The sequence below is a fragment of the Neofelis nebulosa genome, chromosome 16 (assembly GCF_028018385.1).
Source record: "Neofelis nebulosa isolate mNeoNeb1 chromosome 16, mNeoNeb1.pri, whole genome shotgun sequence".
Classification (NCBI taxonomy): Eukaryota; Metazoa; Chordata; class Mammalia; order Carnivora; family Felidae; genus Neofelis; species Neofelis nebulosa.
The window spans coordinates 59,860,868-59,888,162 of record NC_080797.1 but is presented as its reverse complement, the minus strand read 5'-3'; the positions used below and the strand labels follow the sequence as shown (position 1 = coordinate 59,888,162).

Sequence of the window (27,295 nt, the reverse complement as noted above, 5' to 3'; positions counted from 1 at the left end):
TACTAGTAATAATGTACCCACTTTTATTTCTGATTTTAATAATTTGAGTCTTTTTCCTTTTTTCTTAGGCCATTTAGCCAAAAGTTTGTCAATTTTGTTGATACTTTCAAAGGACCAACTTTTGGTTTCATTTATTTTCCCTGCTTTTGTTATTCTTACTTTGTTTATCTCTGCTCTCATATTTATTATTACCTTTTTTCTTCCAGATTTGTATTTCATTTGTTCTTCTTTTTCAAGTTCCTTAGGTTAAGTTAGGCTTTCGATTTGGAATATTCTTGTTTTTTAACGTAAATGTTTATAGCTATAAATTTCCCCATTAGCACTACTGTCACTGCATCCTGCAAGTTTTGGCATGTTGTATTTACACTTTCATATGTCAGTATTTTCTAATTTGTCTTGTGATTTCTTGAAATGTTGGTTGCTTAAAAGTGTATTGTTTAAAATAATCCAATTAAAAATGGAGAGAAGACATGAACGGACACTTCTGCAAAGAAGACATACAGATGGCCAACAGACACATGAAGGGGTGCTCAACATTACTCACCATTAGGGAGATGCAAATTAAAGCCACAGTGAGCTATCACCTCACACCTGTCAGAATGGCTAAAATCAGCAACACAAGAAACAAGTGTTCGTGTGGATGAGAGAAGGGAACCCTCGTGCACTGTTGGTGGAAATGCAAACTGGCACAGCCACTGTGGAAAACAGTGTGGAGGTTCCTCAAAAAGTTAAAAATAGAGTTACCATGTGATCCAGTAATTCCACTCCTGGGTATTTACCCAAAGAAAACAAAAACACTAATTCAGAAAGAAAACACTAATTCAAAAAACATGCATCGTATGTTTTTTTCAACATTATTTATAAAAGCCAAGATATGGAAGCAACCCAAGTGTACATTGATAGCTAAATGGATAAAGAAGTGGCATACACACACAAATACACACACAGTGGAATATACTGAGCCTTAGAAATGAATGAAATCAGGGCACCTGGGGCAGCTCGATTGGTTAAGTGTCCAACTCTTGGTCTTGGCTCAAGTCATGATCTCACTGTTTGTGGGATCAAGCCCTGTGTTGGGCTTTGTGCTGACAGCGCAGTGCCTGCTTGGGATTCTCTCTCTGCTTCTCTCCCATGTACTCTCTCTCAAAAAAATAAAAATAAAAATAAAAATAAATTAAAAAAAATTCTTTCAAAAAAAATGAATGAAATCTTGCCATTTGCAATAACATGGATGGATCTGGAGGGTATATAATGCTGAGTGAAATGAGTCAGTCAGAGAAAGACAAATACCATCTGATTTCACTCATACATGGAATTTAAGAAACAAAACACACGAAGAAAGAAAAAGAGACAAACCAAAGAACAGACTCTTAAATACAGAGAACAAACTAATGGTTACCAGAGGGAAGGTGTGTGGGGGGAATGGGTGAAATAGGTGAAGAGGATTAAGAGTACACTTATTATGATCACGAATAATGTATATAACTGTTGAATCACTATATGGTACACCTGAAACTAAAATAATACTGCATGTTAGTTAATTATACTGAAACTTTTTAAAAAAGTATTTAATTTTCACAATTTTGTGAAATTTTGTGAATTTTCCAGTTGTTGATTTCCAACTGCATTCCACTGTGGTCGGAGAAGATATGTTGTATGATATCTATCCTCTAAAAATCTATGGAGATGTCGAGTTGCTTGGGTGACTCAGTCGGTCAGGCATCCGACTCCAGCTCAGGTTATGATCTCATGGTTTGTGGGTTCGAGCCCCGAGTCTGTGCTGACAGCTCAGAGCCTGGACCCTGCTTTGGATTCTGTGTCTCCCTCTGTCTCTGCCCCTCCCCTGCTTGTGCTCTTTTTCTCTCTCAAAAATAAACATTAAAAAAAGTTTTGTTTTAAATAAAAAATAAAATCTATTGAGATGTAATTTTTTGGTCTACACGTGGTCATCCTGGAAAATGTCCCATATGTACTTGAGAAGAATGCATATTCCATTGTTTGGTAGAATGTTGTGCATATGTATGTTGGGTCTAGTTGGCTTATTGTGTTGTTTAAGTCGTCTGTTTTCTTCTGTCTGGTTGGTTTCTCCATTATTTTGAGTGGTGTATCGAAGTCTCCAACTATTAGTGTAGAACTAATTTTCTCTTTAATTCTGTCATTTTTTGCTTCTTATATTCTGATGGTCTGTCATTAGGTGGGTAAATGTTTATAATTATTATATCTCCTTGCTGTACTGAACCTTTTGTTAATATACAGTGTCCTTCTTTGTCTCATAATTTTTTTTATAGTTTTATGATTTTGTTAACACAAATACTACATGCACATAAGCTGTCTATTCATTTTCTTTGCTACCCAGCCTGGCATTGGGATTGGTGACTCTGATGGCCAGCTGGGCTGCTCTTTTGGCCTTGCAGTTCTTGGAGGAGACACTGAGCAATCTGTGTACAGTAAGATCTGTTGCACATCAGCAGCACTTCAAGCTCCTTGATGTTGTGAACTAGGAACTTCTGGAAGCCACTGGGCAACATGTACTTTGTTTTCTTTTTGCTCCTATAACCAAAGTTGGGCATCAAGATCTGGCTCTTGAATCTTCTGTACACCCTATTGTCAATGCCTGGTTTCCACCAGTTATGGTTAATTTTGACATATTGGTCTGCCTGGTGTCAGATGAAGTTCTTGGTCCTCTTTTTAATGATCTTGGACTTGACTAGAGGTTTGAGGGTGAACATGATGCCATATAGGAGATGGCTGCCACCTTCACAGGCAGTGCTGAAGAAGAGAGGGGAAGGTCCTCCATAACTTGTTTTGATTGAAAGTCTGTTTGTCTGATAATTTGTATACCTACCCCCACTCTCTTTGTAAAAACTGAAAGATTTATACGATCCGAAGAGAAACCAGAGTATTCTCTTTGGTTACCATTTGCATGGGATATCTTTTTCCATCCTTTCACTTTCAACGTGTTTGTGTCCTTAGCTCTCAAGTGAGTCTCCCATAGGCAGCATGTAGTTGGGTCATGTGCTTTTATTTTGTTTAATTTTTTAAATTATTTTTTATTTTATTTTTTCTGACAATCTCTGCCTTCTGATTGGAGAGTTTAATCCATTTACACTTAAAATAATTACTGATAAGAAGGGATTTACTGCTATCATTGTGCTATTGGTTTCCTTATGCCCCATGGCTTTTTTCGTCTCTCATTTTCTGCATTACTGTTTTCATTTGTGTTTATTTTTTGTAGTGAAATGTTTAAATTCCTCTCTCATTTCCTTTTTGTGTATTCTACAGCTATTTTCTTTGTGGTTACCATGGGGATTACATTTAACGTCCTAATGTTACAACACTCTCATTTGAATTTATACCAGCTTTATTCTGTGTTTTGACATTTAAATGGCACGTATTCATGTAACCATCACCATGGTCAAGATATAAGAAGTTTCATCACTCAGAAAATTCCCTCATACCCCCTTTGGCCAGCAGAGTAGATGGTGGCAAATCCTGAGGGGAACATCTGTTGTCTTATAGGGAAGAAGCCTTCGAATTGTCTTCAAACGAGTTTGTGGAGTGCCTCCACTTAGTAAGCAGTGATGGGCTACTATTGTGGACTGGGGGGTTCAGGGGAACCTGGAAATACGAGATTTTTGGGGAGCATAGCCCACTTGTTTGCATTCATTTGTCAGAGTCTTATTCTTAACCCTCAGGACTCTGGTCTCAGCATAGCAGACGTGCCTTATAGGGCATTTAACCTTCTTTGAAGCCCAGCAACTCTGATAATTAAGTGTTGGTTCTGGTCCTTAGGTTTCTCTGTCCTCCTGCTGTATGAAAGGAGACCATCTGTATATGCTTCTGGAGAGACCTTTGGGCTTACATGCCTAGCTTCTAATTGGCAGTTAATCAGCTTTTTGTTATCTTTTTTATTTTTTCTTCCAGTGAGCGAAGGGTTTAGTAATACTCTTTCAGCTTCATTGCTTTTGTAGTTATGATTTTTCCTTCACTGCCAGCTTTAAAATCCCATCTGAGCACCTGCAGCCAGCTGCCCTGGAAGCCTAGTGTAGGATGTTCATTAAGATCTTCCTTTGGGATCAACACCTGGGAGGAGGGAGGATTGGGCAGATGCAGAATTCATGGTGCAGTGTAGGTCTGGTGGTAGCTTTGTTCATCTCCTGTCAGGAGCTCTGATGCTAGAGTTGGTTCTTCTGAGTTGCCCAGAATTGGGCTGAGGTGCTTAGGCCTTTATATTGCCCTATCAGTTGGTCGTTGGATGTGGGCTGCCCAGGAAGGGTTTCCCTTAGGTAGGATCATTCTTTGCGGCTGAGGCAGTCCCTGAAGGACTGACTGAGCACTGCTAGCAGTTAAGGCAACAAGTCCTTCCCCGTAGGGGAGCTGGGCAGCACGTCAGCGTCTGCTACAATTCCTCTGTCTTCACTAAGAATGATTATATCATTACCTTGCTTCTCTTAGATTTGGGTTTCATTTGTTCCAGAATTTGTTTTAGTTTTTTTTTAGTATCATTTTGAACTCATGGATATAAATAACATATACTTAACAGACTTTATGTTGACTTACACATATAGAAGGATGTACAAATGTATGTAAATATACAGCTTAATAAATGTTGACAGTGTGAACACATCAGTGGAACTTGTATAGTGCTGGCAATCAGTAGGTCCTTCTTTCCTCCTGCATTTCCTTCTAGTCATTACCTGTTCTTTCCAAGGGTCTCTACTATCCTGACTTGAATTTAACATGTCGTTGAAATTTGTGTAACAGAGTCACACAGTAAGTGACGTTTTGTTCTGGCTTCTTTTCATTCGTATATTTGTGAGACTAAGCTTACGGTTGTAAATCATTTATTTTTATTGCTATGCAGTTTTTCTTTGAATAGACTGCTTTTGAAAAAACCATTTCTGCTATTGATAGACACTTGGAGTGTTCTCAGTTTATGAAAGGGCTGTTTTAAACATTTGTACATATCTTTTGGTGAACATATATACGAATACACCTAAGGTATAGGTATATACCTAGTGAAATTGCTAAATGTGTATATGTTCTGTTTCAGTAGATAATGCCAGACATTTTTCAAAACAATTATTGATTTACACTCCTACTAGTAATGTATAAGAATTCCAGTTGCTGGGATTCCAACTGGCCGGCTCAGTTGGTAGAGAATGCTACTTTTGATCTCAAGGTTGTGGGTTCAAGCCCCATGTTGGGTGTAGAGATTACTTAAATAAATAAACTTAAAAAAAAAAAAGAGTTCCAGTTGCTGCAGTTTGCCTGTTTATGTAGGATGTAACCCTCCAAAGCTTATGGTTGAAAGCTGGGTATATTTACTGGGTCCCCTCCACTAGCAGGTTCTGAAGTCTAATTTTTTGTCTTCCTGAGGCTGAGACTTTAAAATTCTGCTTTGCTTTTCAGAAGTTTTTGGCTTACCTTTTAACCCTTTTCCACCACTTATGCATTTGAGGCCCCCTCATGTCTTCGGTTTTGTCACTTCAGACCTCATTGTCAACCCAAATCTCTGATGGCTCCTATTTGCCTCAACAGAGGTACCTTAGAACGTGACTTTCTGGCACGCTTTCATTCTCTATTGCAACGTTATTCTGTCTCTTATTTTTTCTCATAGTGACTTCACATGTGATTTGACCACATTCTTTCTATGTGAACTTACTTTTCCTGAATTGGTGAGAGGGAGCTGTGAGCCAGGAGAGCTTTTTATCTTCGTGGCTCTAGAGCTCTTCTGTTACTTTCATGAAATGAAATACATCATCTCATCCTTTTTGAGCTCCTTAGCTGTCTTCCTTTTTACCACCTTTATGTGGCCCTTTTTCCTTTGCCCCCGTTGTCCCTATTGGAGTGAATCTCAGCAATTTCTTCTCAGTGTGGGCTTCACCCTAAAAGGGGGTGCTTCTTCAGCTGGTTAGTTTAGAAGTGTGCTGCCCAGTGGTGTCCAGTGGCTAATTAAAGTTAAATTTAAGTAAATAGAAATAAACATTTGATTCCTCATGTGCATTAGCCATGTAACATGTGCTCAGTAGTCACACGTGGCTATAGCTACTATATTGAGCATTGTTGATATAGTATAATCTCACCACAGAAAGTTCTGTTAGACAGTGGTGGCTTAAAGTGTGCTCTGTTCTCTTCAGGCATTAGTGTAGACCTTTCGCACTCATGTGCAAATTGCAATATGCAGAAAGCCCCGTGTGTTTCAGCTAATGTTCTTTTTTTTTTTTTTTTGTCAGTTAATGTTCTTAAGTTGGCCTGTTGTACTTTTCATCGAGGATGGAATAGAATTCTGGTATTTTCCTCTTGTTGGACCCATTATACACTCAGCTTTCTTTTGCAGAGATACTAATACCACACCAGTTTTGTAGCTCTAAGTGGTTTGTTGCTATTTGCTTGTTTTTTGGGGTTTGTGGGTACCTTGTCCCCTGCTTTATGGAGTTCACCTATTCAAATGCTAATTTCATCTGGAAGCACCCTCAGAAACACACCCAGAAATGACGTTTAGCCAGATATCTGTACATCCTATGAGCCAGTCAAGTTAAGGTATAAAATTAACCATTACAGAGGGAGTTGGGGAGGTGTGCAAGTTACATTGCAGCCACTGCCTTCTTCTAAAAGCCCCCTTTCAGATTCAGCACGCTGCCCCCCACCAACCTTTAAAATTAACATTATGTAATTCTGTAGCTCCTGTTCTGCCCCTTCTAACCCTAAAAAGGCTTCCTCTGTTTTATTTAGTGTTTATTATCAAGTCAGTCACTTGTTACTGACTAGGCAGACTTGCGGACGTCACTGGGTCTCTTTCCACCTTTAGTTGCACCATTTTAAAACTGAGAATGCTGGACGCAGGTTTGTTTTCTCACAGAGGAACCTCACCGGTGTTCTCTTAGCGTTAGCAGGATCTAGTATTTAAACAGTAAATATATTCATGATACTTTCAATGGAAAATGCTACTTTTGTTTGATACTTTATTTATTTTTTTGATGTGTATTTTTGAGAGGGCTTGAGTGGGGCGGGGGAGGGGTAGAGAGAGAGGGAGACATAGAATCGCAGGCAGGCTCCAGGCTCTGAGCTGTCAGCACAGAGCCTGACATGAAGGTTGAACTCACGAACTGCCAGATCATGACCCGAGCTGAAGTTGAGTGCTTGACCGACTGAGCCACCCAGGTGCCCAGAAAATGCTACTTTTGAACGGAGTAGAGATGAACTTCTTGGCAATGTGACTTAACTCATTCTCAGATAAATGTAAATGTGGCGACCTTAAGAGATATTGTTTCCATGAGACTTAACTGTTGTTCTGTTACTCCCTCAACTGGGTACTTGAGGGTGATCATCTTACCTGAGTTTGTCTTACTGTGTTTATTCCTGGTTATACAGTTCTCATTTCTGAACAATCTGCACTTATTTCCCATTAATTGATTAGAGGTCTGAGGCATAGATTTTCTTGGTCTGTTGTTGTTTTAAGAGTTCAGTGTTTAAGGGAAAGGATTGTATGCATTCTCTGAAATAATTTTTAGCTACAAGGAAATAGCTCTATTTCTGTGAGTCATCTCTCTTATGTAATGCTGGGTAAAGTTTTAATTTTGTAGGTAGAGATTTACAATTTCCAGACGGAAAGCTACAAAAATTGAAATTTCAAGAGAGTTGTAGATTTGCTACAAATGCTAATCTGTATTGAAAATTGGAGTTTGAGATACAAATGTAGGTAACCGTGACTGATAAGAATTTTCCTCAAACCTCATGATTTTCAGTGAGAAATAGTTCTTTTTAGTCCTTTTCATGTGTAAGCTAACATTTTCTTTTTCCCTTAGCTTCCAATAAAAACAGGACAGCAGAACACGCATACCAAAGTCAGTACTGAACACAACAAGGAATGTCTTATTAATATTTCCAAATACAAGTTTTCTTTGGTTATCAGCGGCCTCACCACTATCTTAAAGAATGTTAACAATATGGTGAGTATTTGGGCTATTGTTTTGTGGGGGAATTTGTTTTGGTTTGTTTTTGATTTAAAGATTTGGAGCAGCATATTTTGAAGTATGGAAAGTCCTTTTCTGTGGACTCCGGATATAAACATTCACCATTGTATTTTGTGGGTGAGCACAGGTAACCTTTTAACTTTCATTTTAGTTTTTGATTCTTTCTCTTAGATCCTTCTCTTATTTGTGACCCTATCTTCTTTTCTATTTTTTTTTTTTTTTTTTGGTGGGGGGGAATTAAGATTTCATATAGACTGTAGGTTGTATATGAATTGATCATGGAGTAATCTTTTAAAATATTTTTTTTAGTTTCTTCTTTGAATATTTACTTCTCAGGTTGCCCTAGTCCTAAGTAGATGATAAATATGACCTTGTAGTGATAAAATGTGAGATTGCTCTTAATGAAGATACTGTTTTATTTCCTTCCTCCTGTAACCTGTGACAAATTCTATAGTAGTTCAAGATCCATTGTTGAAATGATTTTCCTCAAATAGTCATTTCATCAAGTAATTCCACTGTCACAAGCTCCCAGTTGCCTTTTTTCCTGTTTTATAAGATCGATTTACATTCCCTAGGCTACAAGTTATTCCAGGATATATTTCTCCTATATCTCGCAGGTGATCCGTCTTCTCTGTCAATTCCTGTCTAAAACCTCCTTCATACTCAGTGCAAAACAACCGATCTGGGTGTTTCTTGATTAATTCTAAACTGCTTTTCCTGTCTTTAGCACTTATAAACCACAATTTATATTGTTTGTATTGAGCATTGAGACTGACTTCTGGTTGTAGATTGTGAGACTCAGTCCCATTTTTATAGTCACATCATCTTTGGTTTGTTTTCTTTTTAAAAACTTGGTTAGACAATGCCCTAAACTTAGAAAACTGATAAACTGGAGGTGTGAGCAGTCATTTGCCATACAAAGAAATTTTTTCTTTATAGAAAAAATTAAGATTTTCTGAAGAAAGCAGAACCTCTTAGGAACACGTAAAGTGAATTACAGAAATACATTTAAGATTTTGTGGATCTCTTCTGTTGCAGTGTGTGGGGCATGGTGATAGGATGTTCCTTATATAAATATGTGGCTGTGTTCCCAGTTAGATGAAAATATTTGAATATTTGGAACCTTCTTTTCAAAAACAAAAACAAAAGCAGTATTGTGATATTGGCATTCATTTAGTGCTTACTGAATAAACTGACTTTTGGAAACCATAGTTTCTTGTTGGTAAATAGCATAGTATTAAATTTAAGGATAGTGAATGCCTAAAATTCACTGTAATTGGTATTATAGTATTTTGTTCCTGTAAGAATTTAGACTTTGATTATCTTGTGGCATTGAAGTTAAATGTTCAATTCAAGATTCTGGCTCAGATCTATATGTATTTCTAAATCCTATGTATTTTTAAAGTATAAGCAAAAGTTATTTTCTTTTACTGTTACAACACTGATGACAGACTGTAATAAATGCCAGCATTTTCATTTGCCTGGGAATATACTTTGAGCATTAAGATAAAATAGAAATAATAGATTTAAATACAGTCTAATCTGGGAGGTAAAATGGAAAACATGATTTCTTTTTTTCTTAATCCTTTGTCCCTTTTCAGATATGTGCTGATTTGTAGTAGGGAACAATAGCCAACTTTTAGTGTTGTGAATATCTTTTCTTTTAGAGAATATTTGGAGAAGCTGCTGAAAAAAATTTATATCTCTCTCAGTTGATTATATTGGATACACTGGAAAAATGTCTTGCTGGGGTAAGTAAATCTAAAATAGGCAGATTTTGTGAATTCAGTTTTGAGAATGATCCGATGTACCACAATGTATACGGACAAGAAAAGTCCTATGGATTTTTTTTGCCTAAGACATATGAATGCGAATATTGTTAACAGAGTTAACAGAGTGCAGACAAGTTTTCAAGAGAAACTTATTTTCTTATCTTTTGTAAATAGATACTAAGTTTATTTATAAAGTGTTAAGCTTGAGCCACATATCTGTTTCAGGTTTTTTAGAAGAGGTTATGAAAAAAGCCACCATTTGACTCAATTTCTCCAGATATTGTTAGGCCTGCGGCATTGGTTAGCTGTGAAAAAATGTGACAGGAAGACCAGGAGGAACCTTGTCTCTTTCCCCGTTTTAGTATTTTATCTGATTTTAGGGCTTTACTTTTCAAATCTATATAAAAGGAGACTTAAAAAAATTATAACTATTGCTGATAGATCCTACCTGAAGAACACTTGTTATATGTACATATGAACATATAAACTAGATATGGGGAGGAGTCGATGAGTACAAAACAGTTCTTTCTTCGGTTTCTTCTGAATAGTTACCTCATTATGTTTCAACCATGACTTAATTAGAATTTGTCAAGAATATTTTCGTTGTATAAAGCAAGGTGTTTCTGTACTTCAGCAGCCTTAATTCTTACCGGAACATGGTAGGAGCTACCTTCATTTTAAATGTCTGTTCACTAAATATTAGAGTTTAAATTTTCATATTCTCTCTTCTTTGGCACATCTTTTGCCTTTATTCAGAATTGCTTCTGTATTCTACATGCTACAGTTTTCTGTGGTAAACCTTGTTGGGAGGGACTTGGAGATGAGGACTGATTGTGTGGTTGAGAAGAGAGGGAATGGTCAGCAGTGTTGGAGGAAGGGGTAGAGTATGGAGTTGGAAAAATAATTACATTCATTCCACTGTACATCCTGCGAAAAGAGACATGTTTAACACTATAGGCCACCAGACCTCAGCATAATGTTTTAAACTTTTGTTGTGCTCGCTTCGGCAGCACATATACTAAACTTTTGTTGACCCTTGACCGTATTCCAAAATTGTCAGACAGTGTTAATAAGTTTTCTACTTAAATTGAGGGTACGCTGGTTCTGTTTTTAGCTTGGTGCTTTCTATTAATTTGTGGTGTGCTGTGGTTCATTTGTAAAATGGAGTGAAAGAGCAGAAGCACTGTTAAATAGGATGATGTAATTGTGAAGATGGACAGTTTAAACTTACCCTGAATCAGTTCTCTGTATTTGTCTTGTTGCTTTGATTGTAAATACCAGTATATGAGCCATATCCGTGTTTGAATGGAGGTCCCATAGCTCTTCTCTGTTAACCTTTATAACTGAGAGGTAGTGGTCAATGTATTTTGGAGAATGATTACTGCTATTATTGGCTCTTGTTTAATTGATACTCTTTGGAGATCGCCTAACTGAAACTCTAATAAATGGGCATGGTATAACTTATATAATACATAAAATATATGTTACTTTGTTCTATTGAAAATGTATAAATTTTTTTCATTGAATTTACAATTAAAAAACAATGCTATTCATATCCTCGAACAGTTGCGTTTTTCGGAATTGCCTTCAATAATTTTATAGTTGTCTGTTGATTTTCATTTTTAGATTGAAGTAAGTTGAGGTAGTTTAAGAAGAACAGCCTACAAGTGCATGTTTATCATATAAGTAGTTGAAATAACTGAATGAAAATGATCAAATATTTACGAAAATCATATGAGTAAAATTTTGTAGAATTTGAGGAATCTTTGTTCCTACATGTATGACCATTATTCAAAAGATTGCATACTTCTGTAATTATTACTTGTTTATTAATTGGAGTTTCAACATTTCTCTTGTTTGATTGGCCTATAAGATATAGGCATCGCCACTTGAATTTTGCAGGGTTTTATGATGTCTCTTTATTTGCTGTCCATATTTTTCAGTGTGTTTACATCTGAAAACACTTGGATTACAATTACAGAATCAAGCATAGCACACAGTTGTCCAAAATTTTGCTCTTGGTCATCATGCTTGGTATATCAAAATTGTCATTCTTACATGAATATTAGCTGTTAGGCGATACAGAACAGTATATCTGCAGGATAGCTTCTCTATTGGTTATTTTGCTAATTATAGACATTTCCTTTATAAAGTAGAGATCTTGGTGTTAACACCAAAAATTATCAAGCTTGGTGTGTCATTAATAGTGGGACCACCTGGCATTATGTGCCCCTGATTTGATACAATATGTACTTTACTGAATTACCTGACTGTTTAATCTGAATCTAATCAGACTATTAGATTTAGGTCCCAGCTACAGAAAATACAGTAACTAGAAAGACAAGGCACACTACTAAGAAATAATCGAATCAACAATATGGAACATTTTCTAAGGCCCATTTTCTTAAATCAATGTTATGGAAAGTAAAAAGGAAGTATAAGGAGTGTGTGGTGGGGAGAGATTGTTTTAGAATAAAGAGAATAAAGGAATCATGCTGCAATCATCTGAACCTTTTTTGGGTCCTGACTAAATTAAAAAGAAGCTATGAAAGACATTTTGGGGGCAGTTGGGGAAATTTGAATATAGATTGGGTATTAGCTGATACAAGGGGAATTGTTTTTTATTTTTGTTTTTGTATTTTTGTTCTTTGATGTGATTGTATTGAAGTTATATTGGAGAATGTCCTTATTTTTGAGAGATGCTAAGGTACCTATGGACGAAGTGTTACAATGTTTGTAACTTACTTTGAAATGGCTCAACCAAAATAAAATTATTTGTAATAAGTACATATCTATGTGTTTTAGGCAGTCCTCTAAAAGGCAGGTGTGATTGCCCATCCAGGAATGTATTTGGATTTGAGACAGATGACACAATGCACTCAAAAATGAATATGAGTAAAGTTTTTTTAGAACTCACAATAAACTTGGGATTCCCAGGAGTGGGAAGGCTTATTATGTAGGGAATTGGTGAACAGGGAACAAACAGGACTAGTGGTGGTGGTGGTGTGGGGGATGATGCTAGGGAGGATGGATGGGAGCCTTTATTGTGACTCAGAGGTCAAAGATGGAACCATTCTCTTTATTAGACTAACTATAGGTGGATACAGCAAACACGATGAAATATTAACAATTGTTGAATCTAGGTGATGAATGTATTATTGTATTGAACCACGGTATGAATATATCATTGTCCACTATTGTATTTCAAGTCTAATGTATGCTTGAAAATTTTCATAGCAGAGAATCTTTACATGTAAATTTAAGAAAGTTATAGAATTATGTGATTATTTCTATTTTAGCAACCAAAGGACACAATGAGATTAGATGAAACGATGCTGGTCAAACAGTTGCTGCCAGAAATCTGCCATTTTCTTCACACCTGTCGTGAAGGAAACCAACATGCAGCTGAACTTCGGAATTCTGCATCTGGGGTTTTATTTTCTCTCAGCTGCAACAACTTCAACGCAGTGTTTAGTCGCATCTCTACCAGGTTAGTGTGTAAATCTACATAGGACTGTTGCAAGTAATAAACTTTTAGAAGTTTTCTTTTGTCTGCATAAAAACAAAAAGTTGACAGAAATGAATTTGACTTGGGCTTTTGTATAAATTTTATGCATTGATTTCTTTGAAAGTTTTATTGTGCAACATTGTGATATTGATGTGTACAATTGTGAGTACTGTTAGGGGGTTGAAAGTCCAAATTTTAGGATGATACATCACCCATAATTAGGTTTTTGTTTTTAACACTAGGTATGAGGTTTTGGTTGGCCTTTCTAACATTTTGTTCCTTTAAATGGAATTAGCTAATCAGATAGAATAACTGATAAGAGTAGTCAGAATTCCAGTGACCTCCCAGCTCTGTTCTTTATCACAAGATTCTAAGTTACCAAATGAAAACAAAACCTAGCAATATGGAAGCACAAGGAAGTAAGTAATTTGCAAAGTAGACTTCTCCAGAAAGTGGACTGTGTTCTAAGTGTATGAATTGTAAAAGCTCCTTTTTTTTTTTTTTTTTTTTTTTTTTTTTAGTATTTACAGCAAATGTGCTGTTTTATTCTCATAGTATCTGTGAAATGTAGGTGATACTTCCCCCAGTTTACAGATAAGCAACTAATACCCAAAGAATTTATCAAGGCAGTATGTCAAACCACGGAGGACCCAAAATTTTTAAGTCAGACTGGTCAGAGTCTATTAGGTTCGTTATATTAGACTGCTACTCTAAACTTCCATTTTAACCATATTTTTACTGTTTTGCTTCAAGTTTATATGATAAATATTATTTAAGCTTTTACTGATAAAAATCACTATGTGATATGCTATAGATGGGAAGAAATTGGTGTATAGATGGTGCTCTATGGACTAGAATTATAACTGATGGTAGCAGGTAATTCTGGAACTTGCTTTCTTACCAATGATTTGCCTGTCGTATACAAGTACAGTCAAATGGGTCCTTAATTATGTTTGTTTATTCTTTGTTTACTGGTACATCTTTTATCTTTTGACTTGTCTGTGTTGTGTGAACAGCAGGCTTCCATTAGTCAGCTTTGGTCATTGTTCCGTTGTTTTCCAACAGGTGTGAATGAGAACATACATCATAATTAGAAAATTTGTGCTGTAGTGTTTTGAGGACTTGGCTAACTTCAAAGTCTTGCCATCCTTTTAAGAAATACAACATTTTTATAGGCATGATGCTAGGCAATAATATTCTTCAGTCCCTCTTCAGAACTGGTGCAAAGAAAATTAAAATTTTGTTCAATGGTGTGGTGTAATAAGATTGATAATATTAGGTAATGTTTATTCAATAGAAAATTGTCTTCATGAAATTTTTTGAGTGGTAACGTTTTATATTCTGAGTAATATTAAACTAGATGAAGTAGCAAGGTAACTGACGCCTAGGGAATAATAGGTGGTGTGAAATTGTAAAAGACAAAAAACAAAACCCCTTCTTTGTTTAAATGATGACTGTACCAGCTTATTATTTGAAATAATCTTACATTGAAGGTAGAAAATTATCAAAAGAATAAAATGTTTTTAGCATATCCAAGTATGAGTTGCTTTATAAAGCACAGCAAATATGCCACCTTTTAAAAAGTTGAGAAATTTTCTAGTCACCCAAAGGTTTCATTTTATAGGATTTTGCAGCATTAGCACATGTAAATATGTAACACATGTAAATATGCTTTTGTGTATTTTCCAAACCTAGTTCACAGTTTCCAGAAGAGAAGTTAAATGTCTCCAAAATAAGCCAGTTTCTTTAGCTTTCAGGGGGCAGACTGCTCAGAAATGGGATCTGTGAAATACATGTTTCAGACGACTGCGTTTGCTGTTTAATTTAGCTTGTGCCAGACATAGGAGATGATCTTGTTAGAAGACCACTCACCTAAAAGACCATTCTGATGGTTTAATTTAGATACAGATATCTTATGACATTGCTGTCATAGCATTAGGTGGCTTAAAATACGCAAGTGACTAGAATGGCAGTTTCTTTCTGAAGATTGAGTTTATGTGTCATCATATAAATTAAATGGACCAATATCATGAACATTTGTTTGACTATTCTGCCTGTCCACAGATGTTTCTCTTTTAGGCTTAACATTAGCTTTTGATATTTCTTTTTTCTTTTTTTTAATGTTTGTTTATTTGTTTTGAGAGAGTGTGAAAGAGTGGAGGAGAGGAGAGGCAGAGAGAGAGGGAGAGAGAGAATCCCCAGCAGGCTCCTCACTGTCAGTGCAGAGCGTGATGCAGGGCTTTAGATCATGACCTGAGCTGAAATTGAGTCTGGACCCTTAACCAACTGAGCTACCCAGGTGCCCCTAGCTTTTGATATTTCTGTCCTCTGATTTTTTTTTTTAGGGGAATATGGACTACAGATCTTAAGTTTATTATTCTGCTGAAGTATATACATGTTCTGTGGCTCATAATACTCTTTGATGTAGAAGATCAGCTGCTTTCTCCACAGAATTGTTGCACACTCGTAATAGATCTAATTGTTTTGTAGTGGGAGGGTCCTGTGGAATATCTGATTTGACAAACCACCAGAAGCAGAAGACTCAGTGATTTTTTTTAAAGTTTATTTATTTAGAGAGAGAGAATGAGTGGGGAAGGAGTGGGTGGGTGGGGGGGACAGAGGATACAAAGCGGGCACTGTGCTCATAGCAGAGAGTCTGATGTGGGGCTCGAACTCACGAACTGTGAGATCATGACCTGAGCTGCAGTCAGATGCTTAACTGACTGAACCACCTAGGCACCTCAAGACTCAGTGATTTTAAAAGTTCTATTTGATTCTTTTACAAATCTGGTTTTTTTTTTATCGTTTCTTATTCTTCTTAATAATTTTAAATTTCTTATATGACTATAATAACTTAAAACATACTTATTTTATATTCTCTTAAGATTGATCTCATAATGCTTGTATGTGCCGACTCTCATTCACAGTGAATGGTTTCCTCTCTCTTTTGTGAACTTGGATTGCAAAGTCATCTTTAGTGCACATCTCTATTTTCTTTGGGGATCTCTTGCAGCCTGGAGCTGTGGGAGTGTCCTAGTGATGGTTTTTGCATTTACATTTGTTTTTGCCAAGTACCCAGCTCTGGCCTTATTTTTTTGGTTAATTTCTCATCCCTGGATTGTATTGATAGTATAAATGTGGACCTCAAACCCTTATCAGGTAACAGCCCTGGGTGACTTTTTCCCCTACCCAAAACTTAGCCAGAGCAGATAGACATCTTGTGCTGGTAGATTTTTTTTTTTTTTTTCCCCTTCCACCCTTCCTTCATTCTTTGACTCTCTCTGTGCAACCCTCTTTTAAGGAAGTGCATAGTTCTTGCTAGTCTTTTGTTTTTTTCCAGGACCCCAGTTCTACTCCCTGCACTATTAAGGTATAAGGTTTTGTATTCAGTCCCATGTAGATGTTAGACCAAAACCCCTAGGGTAAGGAGAGGAAAAAGCCTACCCACCTTTGTGCTTCCTTTGTTGCAAGATAAGACCATGTCTTCAAAATCATCTCTGGTTTTCATTTTCCTCTTCATTTCTGGACCTGGGTGGATGGGTGGTGGTTGGGGCGGGGGGTGGGGGTTGTTTTCATTAATTTATATATATTTAATTTATATATTTTTAAAATTTTTATGTTTATTTTTGAGAGAGAGAGAGAGAGAGAGAGAGAGACAGCATGAGTGGGAGAAGGGCAGAGAGAGGGAGACAGAATCTGAAGCAGGCTCCAGGCTCTGAGTTGTCAGCATAGAGCTCGATACGAGGCTGGAACCCATGAACCCTGGGTTAATGACCTGAGCCGAAATTGGACGCTTAACTAACTGAGCCACCAGGGGCCCCTATTTTAAATTTTTAAAATTTACTTGTTTTTGAGAGAGAGAGAAAGAGAGAGAGAACGAGAACATGAGTGGGGGAGGGGCAAAGAGCAAGGGAGACACCGAATCTGAAGCAGGCTCCAGACTCCAAGCTGTCAGCTTGAACTCCAGAACTGTGAGGTCATGACCTGAGCCAAAGTTGGATGCTTATCTGACTGAGATACCCAGGTGTCCCTCTTTTATTTCTATACACTTTAAATATCTTTTTGTTGTTATTCAGTTTATCTGGTCTTTCTGGATGCTTTAATGGTAAGTTTTCCATTTCGCTTCTTTTGCTCAAACTACCCTTTGATTTCTGTGTTTCAGAAATGACAATTAAGCTTCAGAAAACACCCCTTTCCTATGGAAATACTGGGCTGTATAAAGAATTAAACTTTTCTTCCATTTTTCACAAATAACCACAAGAGTCAGCTTTTCAAAAGTTGGTGTTGCTGATTTATTAATTTGTGTTTCCTAAGGAATCCTATTCCATATTTCCTAGACTCTTTGCAGCAGCCATGGAATTTTTAGCATGTAAATCAGTATTGAGGACCCTCTTATTCCCAGTGTGAACTGCTAAGCTTTTCTCACCCTGATGATATGAAGAGCGTTAGCGTAAGTGCTTGGAATAGTTTTAATGTTAGCTATACATCCGCAGACTAAAGTGAGTGGAAGAGGAATTTGCGAAGGAAGGAATCGATTGATTTTATATTTAGCAACTGAAGGTTTAGTATGGTGAGTAATGCCAGTTTAAGATTGCATTAAAATGGTTACAATCCCAGTTAATACTATAAATAAGATTTTGTAGTATTTGTGCTTTTTCACCATCTCCCTGCAGTTACAAACATTAGTAATTCCATTTATCTGCTTACATTTTGATATCTATTAATTGAAATAATGAATATGCCTCATTAGGGAGCACAATTCAATAGATTAACAATGTCAGCTTTTGAAAAGCTGACTTCTATGGTTGTTAGTGAAAATTGGAGGAGAGATTTTTATTAAGACTTATGTGAATTTTTTTATCAGTTTAAAAATATCTATATTTGTTGAGTGTTAAATTTTTCTACATTTGTGATAACTTCATATTTAAGGGAAATTTTGGGGGTTTAGAAAGATTCTTGCCTTTATAGGAATAAGTTCGTGAAGGAAGGACATTAATCAAATAATCACATAAATACACACACAGATTGTGAAAATTGCAAGGACTAAAGGCTTACTCATTTTTTCAATACAAAGTAAATGTATCTTATAAATGTAGATAAAATATCATTCATGTTTCTTTTTTAAAATTTTAATTTATTTTTTTAAAATTTATATCCAAGGTAGTTAGCATATAGTGCAACAATAATTTCAGGAGTAGATTCCTTAATGCCCCTTCCCCATTTAGCCCATCCCCCCTCCCACACCCCCCTCCAGTAACCCTTTATATGTTCTCCGTATTTATGAGTCTCTTCTGTTTTTTCCCCCTCCCAGTTTTTATGTTATTTTTGTTTCCCTTCCCTTATGTTCATCTGTTCTGTCTCTTAAAGTCCTCATATGAGTGAAGTCATATGATTTTTGTCTTTCTCTGAAAAATTTCACTTAGCGTAATACCCTCTAGTTCCATCCACGTAGTTGTGAATGGCAAGATTTCATTATGATTGCTGAGTAATACTCTGTTGTATGTATGTATGTGTATATATATATATGTGTGTGTGTGTGTGTGTGTGTGTATACATATATATATATGTATACACACACACACACACACACACACATATATATATATGTATATGTATATACACACACACACCACATCTTCTTTATCCATTCATCCATCGATGGACATTTGGGCTCTACATATTTCGCTATTGTTGATAGTGCCCATGTTTCTGAAGTTTAGCTGATGTGATCAGAAGTTAATAAAATTTATAATTTAAAATTTGAATTAAAAAATTTTTGTTAAAGAAAAATTTCAAAAATACACCTAACACAGAGAATAGTATTTCAAATACCTAGGCATCTTTGCTTCACCAGTTATCCACATGCTATGATTTTTTTAAAAATAAAAATTATATGTATTTAAGGTATACAGTGTGGTGATTTGGTTTGGTATATACACAGTGAAGCCTATGGTTTCTTTCATCATATCCCTTGAATTAATTATGTACCTTTAAATTTTATAAGAAATATTTAATGTTGGGGTGCCTGGGTGGCTCAGTTGGTTGATGTCTGACTTCAGCTCAGGTCATGATCTCATGGCTTGTGGGTTTGAACCCCGCATCGGGTTCTGTGCTGACAGCTTAGAGCCTGGAGCCTGCTTCCAGTTCTGTCTCCCTCTCTCTCTGCCCTGTCCCTGCTCACACTCTGTCTCTCTCTCTCTCTCAAAAATAACTAAACATTAAAAAAAAAATAACTATTTGTTGTCTTATTTTTGTATGTATATTTTCTCTTACAAATTTATCATTGGGGTGAGAAGAATCTGTTCAGTTCAGAATTTTAGACTTTCCTTAAGATAAATTATTTTTGGTTTTTACTTTTCAGGTTACAGGAATTGACTGTTTGTTCAGAAGACAATGTTGATGTTCATGATATAGAATTGTTACAGTATATCAATGTGGATTGTGCAAAATTAAAACGACTCCTAAAGGGTAAGTGTAGATGTATATCTGAAACTAAACACTGTCGGTGAAAAGCCAGTGTTTTGAATGTACAGGTTTTTTGTACTAACTGTGTTGAACTGGAACATCAAAGTGGATTTGATACTGCACATATCCTTGTGAAATGGACAATAATGCTTAATGGTTCAAAAATTTTTGAGCCTTTGAAAACAAAAAAAAAAAATGAGTATCTTAATTCTTGGCAATGGAAAGTCTTGTTCAACCATAATTTTTGCTTTAACAAAGAGAGCATAAAGGTGCTGTTACTTAATTTTTCTAGAATTTCATTACTTAAGGATAGCCATAGGTTATCGAAATTACCTGTTTAGCTGTTATAGTGCTAAAAGCAGGTAGTTTAGCAGGATATCAAAGTGTCATTACAGAATGGAACCAGAAGATTGTGATCTTATGACAAGAGGAAGAATTGCGTCAGGAATCTCATTTCTGACATTTGTGTTTTCAGATGTTTTAATGACTTTCTGACTTTATAGCATTATCAAGTCTCTTATCTTTCCAGTGCCTTTTGCTTCCTTGTGCATTTCAGTTATAGTCCCTGAGGATTACATCTGAAGTTATATCCATGGGGATATTACAATACTTAATATGTGATTTTGAAGCTTTGGGCAATGCTTTGTGTGATTATGTTGATGAAAATAAACAGTCACAAGGAATTGAGAGAATTTTTGTGGGAAACCTGAAAGTTAATATAAATCAAATATCAATGAGCATTATTAATAAACTGAGTATAAATACCTAAATTCATTTCACACAAATTGTTTTTAGTTTTCTGTGATATTGAATCCTGTCTAATTTAAATGCAAAACTTTGTAGTATATGATTCAACTTTTTAATTTTACTTTGTGTATTAAGGAATTATGAAAAATGTTTCTAGTGTCTGACATAAAAGAAGATTTAGTTATATTAACTTTGAAAACCTTAGCAGTTCTGCAGTGTCATTATCAAAACACTTTGCTTATAATTTTTTTTTTTTTTTTTTTGAGAGACAGAGAGCACAAGTTGGGGAGGGGCAGAGGGAGAGGGAGACACAGAATCTGAAGCAGGCTCCAGGCTCTGAGCCATCAGCACAGAGCCTGATGTGGGACTCCAACCCATGAACTGAGATCAAGACCTGAGCCAAAGTCGGGTGCTCAAACCACTGAGCCACCTAGGCGCCCCAGTGATAGTTTTCTTAACATTTGTTTTAAACTCAATAACTGGTTCACCAGAGATTTAAAAAGGCTATATCTATATAGATCAATACTGTAAGGCTCTGTTCTATCTCTATTACCAATTTTAGGTCATTACTATTATAAAACCAAGCAACAATTAAATCACTTTCAGTAACTTTAATAAAGAAAGAAAAATGGATCATTTTAGCTTTTATGTTAAGTGGATAGCAGTTGTTTTAGACTATAATAAACCACAAATCAATTCACAGTTGAAATTTTAAGATCTTAGTATCTATCAGTAAGCATTAAGAAGTTAAGGATGATAAAATTTAGAGATTTTCTTTCCATATAAAATTTCAGAAGTATATGTGGTTTTGTGGTTTTTTATAACATTTCAGAAATAATCTAGGGGACAACTGGGTGGCTCAGTCGGTTAAGTATCCAACTTCGGCACAGGTCATGATCTCGTGGTTTGTGAGTTCAAGCCCCAAGTGGGGCTCTGTGCTGATAGCATGGAGCCTGCTTGGAGTTCGTTCTGTCTCCCTCTCCCTTCTCCCTTCTCCCTCTCCCTTCTCCCTCTCCCTTCTCCCTCTCCCTTCTCCCTTCTCCCTTCTCCCTTCTCCCTTCTCCCTCTCCCTTCTCCCTCTCCCTTCTCCCTCTCCCTTCTCCCTTCTCCCTTCTCCCTTCTCCCTTCTCCCTTCTCCCTTCTCCCTCTCCCTCCTCCCTCTCCCTTCTCCCTCTCCCTTCTCCCTCTCCCTCTCCCTTCTCCCTCTCCCTCTCCCTCTCCCTCTCCCTTCTCCCTCTCCCTCTCCCTTCTCCCTCTCCCTTCTCCCTTCTCCCTCCTCCCTCCTCCCTCTCCCTCTCCCTCTCCCTCTCCCTTCTCCCTCTCCCTTCTCCCTCTCCCTTCTCCCTCTCCCTCTCCCTTCTCCCTCTCCCTCTCCCTTCTCCCTCTCCCTTCTCCCTTCTCCCTCTCCCTTCTCCCTCTCCCTTCTCCCTCCTCCCTCTCCCTCTCCCTCTCCCTCTCCCTTCTCCCTCTCCCTTCTCCCTCTCCCTTCTCCCTCTCCCTTCTCCCTCTCCCTTCTCCCTCTCCCTCTCCCTTCTCCCTCTCCCTCTCCCTTCTCCCTCTCCCTTCTCCCTCTCCCTCTCCCTTCTCCCTCTCCCTCTCCCTTCTCCCTCTCCCTCTCCCTCTCCCTTCTCCCTCTCCCTCTCCCTTCTCCCTCTCCCTCTCCCTTCTCCCTCTCCCTTCTCCCTCTCCCTCTCCCTTCTCCCTCTCCCTTCTCCCTCCCCCTTCTCCCTCTCCCTCTCCCTCTCCCTCTCCCTCTCCCTCTCCCTCTCCCTCTCCCTTCTCCCTCTCCCTTCTCCCTCTCCCTCTCCCTCTCCCTCTCCCTTCTCCCTCTCCCTCTCCCTTCTCCCTTCTCCCTCTCCCTCTCCCTTCTCCCTCTCCCTTCTCCCTCTCCCTCCTCCCTTCTCCCTCTCCCTTCTCCCTCTCCCTCTCCCTCTCCCTTCTCCCTCTCCCTTCTCCCTCTCCCTCCTCCCTCTCCCTCTCCCTTCTCCCTCTCCCTCCTCCCTCTCCCTCCTCCCTCCTCCCTCTCCCTTCTCCCTCCCTCTCTCCTTTCTCCCTCTTAGTCTCTCTGCCCTTCCCCCACGTGTGTGTGCACGTGCATTCTTTCTCTCAAAAGAAATGAATAAACTTTATGAAAAAATTTTTTTAAAAAAAGAAATCTAGATCTGGTTGTCCAGGAGTAGGTATTTGTTTAAAACCTCAGGTTTCATAGAGATGTTTAATCTGTAATAATTAATTTAAATGGTTCTCCATATTCAAATAAGAGAAACTAATTGTGTGAATAAATGACTCTTTTTATTGTGGTAAGTCATCCCCATTGGAATACAGCCCCCTCGTGAACATAAATTTAGGGTTTAACTGATAAATGTGTAAACTATAAAAAAAAACAACAACCGATGTTAAATAGGCAGCAAAAGATGGCTCTAGGTGACAATGGTGAAAGGACTGGAAACTTCCTGTAATATGAATAGTAAAATTAGTAATGTGGTTTTTTTTTTGTTCAGTTTTTTTAGTGTTTATTTTTGAGAGAGAGAGAGAGTGCGAGCAGGGGAGGGGCAGAGAGAGATGGAGACACAGAATCCAAAACAGGCTACAGGCTACAGGCTCTGAGCTGTCAGCGCAGAGCCTGACATGGGGCTCGAACCCATGAACCTTGAGATCATGACCAGAACCGAAGTCAGACACTTACGTAACTGACTGAGCCACCCAGGCGCCCCAGTAATGTGTTTTAAATTCACTCCAACAGCATTTGTTGAGAAATTGTGTGCAAGAAACCATGCTAAGTGCTAGGTTTACAAAGATTAATAAAACATCTGTCTATATGGAGTTCATGACCTGGTTTATGAGGGAAATACATTATCAAAGTATTTGCAAAGTAAGCTGCCAAACACAAATAGGGTGAGCATAACATGAGGGAAGAGGTATGTGTTTGGGGGTGGGAGCTGTTAAGAGGAAAAGCGCAAGATAGGGAGGTGTAAGAGTAGGCCAGATCGTATTAATAAAGGCATGGTGATGTTTATTCCATGTTCAGCATGGGCCACATATCATCCTATGCAGTTTAATGCCTTTTGTCATCAATGCTTACGGTGACCCTATGAAGCAAATAGTATTATCATCCCCTATGTAGATGAGGAAATTGAGGCTTAAGTAACATTTCCAAGGTCAGACAGCTAGTGAGTGGCAGGGTTAGATTCATTTCACATCTGCTCATTTCTAGAGCCAAGTGTTACACCATTGTGCTTATGGATTATGTGACTTTATTTTAATGGCCATGGGAAATGATGGAAAAAAAGGTTTAAGGTGGGATCAAGCTTTTATTTTAGATATACCACTTTGCTTGAAATTTGCAGGATGCCTTGGTAGAAGGTTGTATGAGCTTTTGGGACTTGGTCGTATGTGTGAGGAAGAAATGTGAGTGAGAAATGAAGGTAATGCAGGTCTGGATGGAATGGGATAGGGTGGGGATCAATTTGATAATGGTATTTGGGAAGTAGAGTACACAAAATACATAAAATACATCACCTGGCATTTGGTGATTAATTTAGATACATGGGGTTAAAGAGAAGTATCACCAAGTATTACAGAATAAGCTGATTAAAGCAAGAAAGGAGAGGAGAGGTTGATGACAGCATGGAAGGTAGCCAGGAAAATGACAAATTTAGATTGACATTTATTGACTTTGAGGTGTGGGTAGGCTGTCCAGTCAGAAACTTGTAGAACTAGAGTAATAAGACATATACAGAGGCACCTGGGTGGCTCAGTCAGTTAAGCGGCCGACTTCGGCTCAAGTCATGATCTCACAGTTCGTGAGTTTGAGCCCCGCGTCGGGTTCTTTGCTGACTGTTCGTAGCCTGGAGCCTGCTTCAGATTCTGTGTCGCCTTCTCTCTCTGCCCCTCCCCCATTTGTACTTTGACTCTCTCTCTCTCTCTCTCTCTCTCCTCTCTCTCTCAAAATAAGTAAACATAAAAAAAAATTAAAAAAAAATATACATTGGAATTGAGAATAGACTACTGTGTACAACACATTCAAGCTGTCGTAAAGGTAAGGTTAACGAACTTGGAAGGCACAAAGGCTCAAGAGTACTGTGAAGTCTACTGCCATCATCTGGAAATCAGAGGAGAGCAAGAGCAAAGAAAGTTGGAGGGATGCATTTTAAAACTGACTTAGAGAGTAAGTCACTCACTCGCAAGTCCAGAAAAATACGACATTTAAATTATATACACAGTTTTATTACTTGAAGACTCATCTCTATCTTAGAAATATACTTATGTAAATATGGTAAGTACCTGTGTCCCTTCATTAAAAGTCCATAGGGGGCAACAAAAACAAAAATAAACAAGAGAGACTACACCAGATTAAAAGTTTCTGTACAGCAAAGGAAACAGCAACAAAATGAAAAGGCAACCGACTGGATGGGAGAAAAATATTTGCAAATTGTATACTGGGAAAAGTTAATATACAAAATATGTAAAGAACTCATTCAACTCAATAACAAAAAAAAATGTAATTAAAAAGTGGGCCAAGGACCTGAATAGATGTTTTTGTAAAGAAGACGTATAGGTGGCTAACAGGTACATGAAAGGATGTTCAGCATCACTAATATCAAGAAAATGCAAATCAAAACCACGCTGAGATATCTCCTCACATCTCTTAGAATGGCTTTTATCAGAACAACAAGAAATAGTAAGTGTTGGTGAAGATGTGAAGAGGAAATCCTTGTACACTGTGGGTGGGAAGGGAAGTCAGTGCAGCTGCCATGCAAAACAGTATGGAGGTGCCTCAGAAAGTTCAAGGTAGAACTACAATATGATCCAGGAATTCTGCTTCTGGTTATTTATCCAAAGAAAATTAAAACATTGACTTGAGGACATATATGCACCCCATGTTCATTGCACTATTATCTTATACTAGGGAAGATAGATACAGAAACAACTTAAGTATCCATTGACTGATGAATTGATGAAGAAGATATATATATATATATATATATATATATGTATATATTTAAAATGTACATATGTTTATATAAAATATTGTATATATAAATATGTAAAATATAAAATATGCTTTTATATTTATATATAAAATATAAAAATGTTTATATATGTTACACATATAATATATAAGGTGGAATATATATATTATATATATTGAAATTGAATGTTATTCAGCCATAAAAAAGAAGGAAATCTTACCATTTGTGACAACACAAATGGACCCTAAGGGAATTATGCTAAGAGAAAGACAAATACCGTACAGTCTCATTATATGTGGAATCTTTAAAAACAAAACAAAACCAAAAACAACCAAATTCATAGATACAGAAAACAGATTAAGATTGGTGGCTGCCAGAAGTGGGGGAAAGGGTCGGGGTGACGGGCAAAATGATTTAAGGTGGTCAAAAAGTACAAACTTCAGTTATAAAATAAAAAGCCATGGGGATGTAATGTACAGCACGGTGACTGTAGTTAATTGCGTATTTGAAGGTTGCTAAGAGAGTAGACCTTAAAAGTTCTCATCACAAGAAAAAAATTGTGTAACTATGTATGGTGAGGGATGTTAACTAGACTTGTTGTGACCGTTTTACAGTATCTACAAATACTGATCATTGTGTTGTATACCTAAAACTAGTATAATGTTGTTTGTCAATTATACCTCAATTAAAACAAAGTCCATAGGCGGAGTTCTCTGCCAAGGGACTGTTACCAGTAAAATAGTTTATAGAAGGCTCATCTTTTCCCTGTATAAATCTTTTTGTAGATGTGGACAACATTTTGATGGAAGAGAAAGTATCTAAGATATTCATATGGAGAAATGTTTAGTCTTATTTTAAAAATGCAGTCTACTATTTTGAACAATCACTTGAGCAAAATAAAAACAAATATGTTAAATGATGAAAAGGATGTGCAAGTGACAGGTTGGCAGTATTTATCAAGAGTCTTAAAAAATATTCATCTCCTCAACCAGGCAGTTCTACTTCTAGAACTTATCCTAAAAAAAAAAAAATTAACATGGAAAAGATTTGGACATAAAGTGTTTATTGGGGTGCCTGGGTGGCTCAGTCGGTTCGGTGCCTGACTTGGTTTCAGCTCAGGTCCATCCTGGGGTCATGGACTTGGGCCCCTGTGACGGGCTCCTTGCTGGGTGTGGAGCCTGCTTAGGATTCTGTTTCTCCCTCTGCCCCTCTACCCCGCTCGTGCTCTCTCTCTCTCTCAAATTAAAAAAAAAAAGTGTTATTAGTGAGATATTGGAAATATCTTTTTTTTATTTTTAATTTTTTTCTTTTTTGAAAGAGAGCGTGTGTGCAAGTGGGGAAGGAGCAGAGGGGGAGAGAGAAAAATCCCAAGTAGTCTCCAAGCTCAGCATGAGGCCGAACGCGGGCTCAATCCCATGATCCTGGGGTCACGACCAAGCCTCGAGTCAGACACTTAACCGACTGAGCTACCCAGGTGCCCCAGTATTGGAAATACCTTAAACATATAATTGGAAAACGTTTAAATAACTTTACCCATCGACTTAAATATCCTGAAAGACAGACTATGGCTTTGAAACCCAATTCAATAATTTATTAGATCTGTAACCTCAGAAACACAATTTGCTCATCTGTAATATCTGAAAATGTTAAGATTTTGGAAGAATTAAGTGTATTAGATTGAAAATATCTGACACGTTGTAACTGTTAAGTAATAGTTACTATCATACTTAGATTGTCAAATATATGTATGAGGAATTATTAATGATACGGGAAAAATTTGGGATACTATGTGAAATGAAGAAAACAGGTTTGATTTAGCTTTTAGTGTTACATATGCACTCAAAAATGGATGGA

The 27,295-nt window shown here is 37.3% G+C and overlaps 1 protein-coding gene and 1 pseudogene across 10 annotated transcripts in view; one reads left to right on the top strand and one right to left on the bottom strand.

Annotated features, from left to right (window-relative positions):
• The window catches only part of NF1 (neurofibromin 1), a 252,664-nt gene that overhangs the window by 45,886 nt on the left and 179,483 nt on the right, over positions 1–27,295 (top strand). For all 10 annotated transcript variants that reach the window (XM_058703847.1, XM_058703852.1, XM_058703856.1 and 7 more), the window contains exons 2-5: positions 7,809–7,952; positions 9,644–9,727; positions 13,048–13,238; positions 19,618–19,724. In XM_058703847.1, coding sequence (XP_058559830.1) covers positions 7,809–7,952; positions 9,644–9,727; positions 13,048–13,238; positions 19,618–19,724 — 526 coding nt within the window. The remainder of the gene's footprint in view (positions 1–7,808; positions 7,953–9,643; positions 9,728–13,047; positions 13,239–19,617; positions 19,725–27,295) is intronic.
• On the bottom strand, positions 2,333–2,729 carry LOC131497509 (large ribosomal subunit protein eL32-like; annotated as a pseudogene).